The 1166-nt window shown below is 66.0% G+C and overlaps 1 protein-coding gene across 2 annotated transcripts in view; it reads left to right on the forward strand.

Moving 5' to 3' along the window:
* The first annotated feature begins 314 nt into the window (after window positions 1-314).
* GRHL2 (grainyhead like transcription factor 2) overlaps window positions 315-1166 on the forward strand; it is a 149861-nt gene continuing 149009 nt past the window's right edge. For both annotated transcript variants that reach the window (XM_019528021.1, XM_019528022.1), the window contains exon 1: window positions 315-595. In XM_019528021.1, the coding sequence (XP_019383566.1) occupies window positions 576-595 (20 nt within the window). In that variant the 5' untranslated portion in view covers window positions 315-575. The remainder of the gene's footprint in view (window positions 596-1166) is intronic.

Genomic DNA, 1166 nt, shown 5'->3' on the forward strand with positions numbered 1-1166 from the left:
AGCAGGATTAGCGTGGGGTAGACACGCTCAGAGCGGCCCACGCCTAGGCGAGACCCGCACGGACCTGGGATCTCACCCAGACCAAACCAAACCAGCCCAGCCCAGCCCAGCCCAGCTCCTCTCCTCTCCTTTCCTCCCAGCGCAGCTTCCTTCGCAGGTCTCCCGGGCCAGCCCCGCCGAGCACTGACTTACCTGGAGCCCGGCAGGGGCCTTACCTGAGCGCGCCTCTGCCAATGGCAGCTCACCTGAGCGCGCCTCCGTCCAATCAGCTCGCGGCTCGGCCCTGCCTGCTGTCCTCGAGTGCAAGAATCCGGCTCCTCCTGAGAAAGTTACCTGTGGGGTGCGGGGCCGCAGCTTCCCGCTCCGGCCTCCTCCGCAGCCAGGGGGAGGGGGCTCTACCTGTCCGACCTCCTCGGCGGCAGGAGAGGTAGCGGGGGAAGGAAAGCGGAATTACCAGTAGCTCTGGTTCTGCCGTCCCGGGCGTTCACACACCTTCACCTGCACAGACTTGAAAGTCCAGTTTCCCCAGAGAGACTGAGGCACCGGGAAAGGGGAGAGAGTTCATTGGATCAAACATGTCACAAGAGACGGACAAGTAAGTGATCACAGACCTGCTGCTGCTCCGGGCCCATCGGCCCGACTGGTTTGTTGTGTTTGGTGGTGGCTGCGGACCTGCTGGGATTAGGTTTCCTCCTCGGGAACAGGCGCCGGGCGGAGGGCGCCCGCCTGCCCGGGGCTGCAGCCTGCGCTACCCCCTCTTGCCCCGCACTTTTTGTCCCCTTTTACCTGAGTTTCCCCCTTCCTTTTGTTGTTGTTGTTGCGGGGGACCCCCCATTTACCCCAGCCTACGGGAGCTCCCTGCATTTGCTGAAGGCCCTGGACGGAAAGTGCTGCGTGCGCTGGGCTTTTGTGTTGGTGCAACAAAGAGCTTTTATACTAGATCACAACGGCCATCTTCTTCCCTCCGCCGTGCACCGGGCGGGGGGCGCTGTGTCCCTCCGGGCAGGCCCGGGCTCCTGGCTGGGGGCGGAGGTCGCGCTGCCCCTGCAGCCGGGCCGGGCCCGCGCCCTCGGTGGGACCCGGCGGAGGGAAGGGGCCCGGCTCCGCACCAGCCCCGGCCGGGCGGAGCGGGGCCACGTTCAAAGCCAAGCTGCGATGCCCCCGGG

Source organism: Gavialis gangeticus, unplaced genomic scaffold (genome assembly GCF_001723915.1).
Source record: "Gavialis gangeticus isolate Ggan-Ray unplaced genomic scaffold, GavGan_comp1, whole genome shotgun sequence".
NCBI lineage: Eukaryota > Metazoa > Chordata > Crocodylia > Gavialidae > Gavialis > Gavialis gangeticus.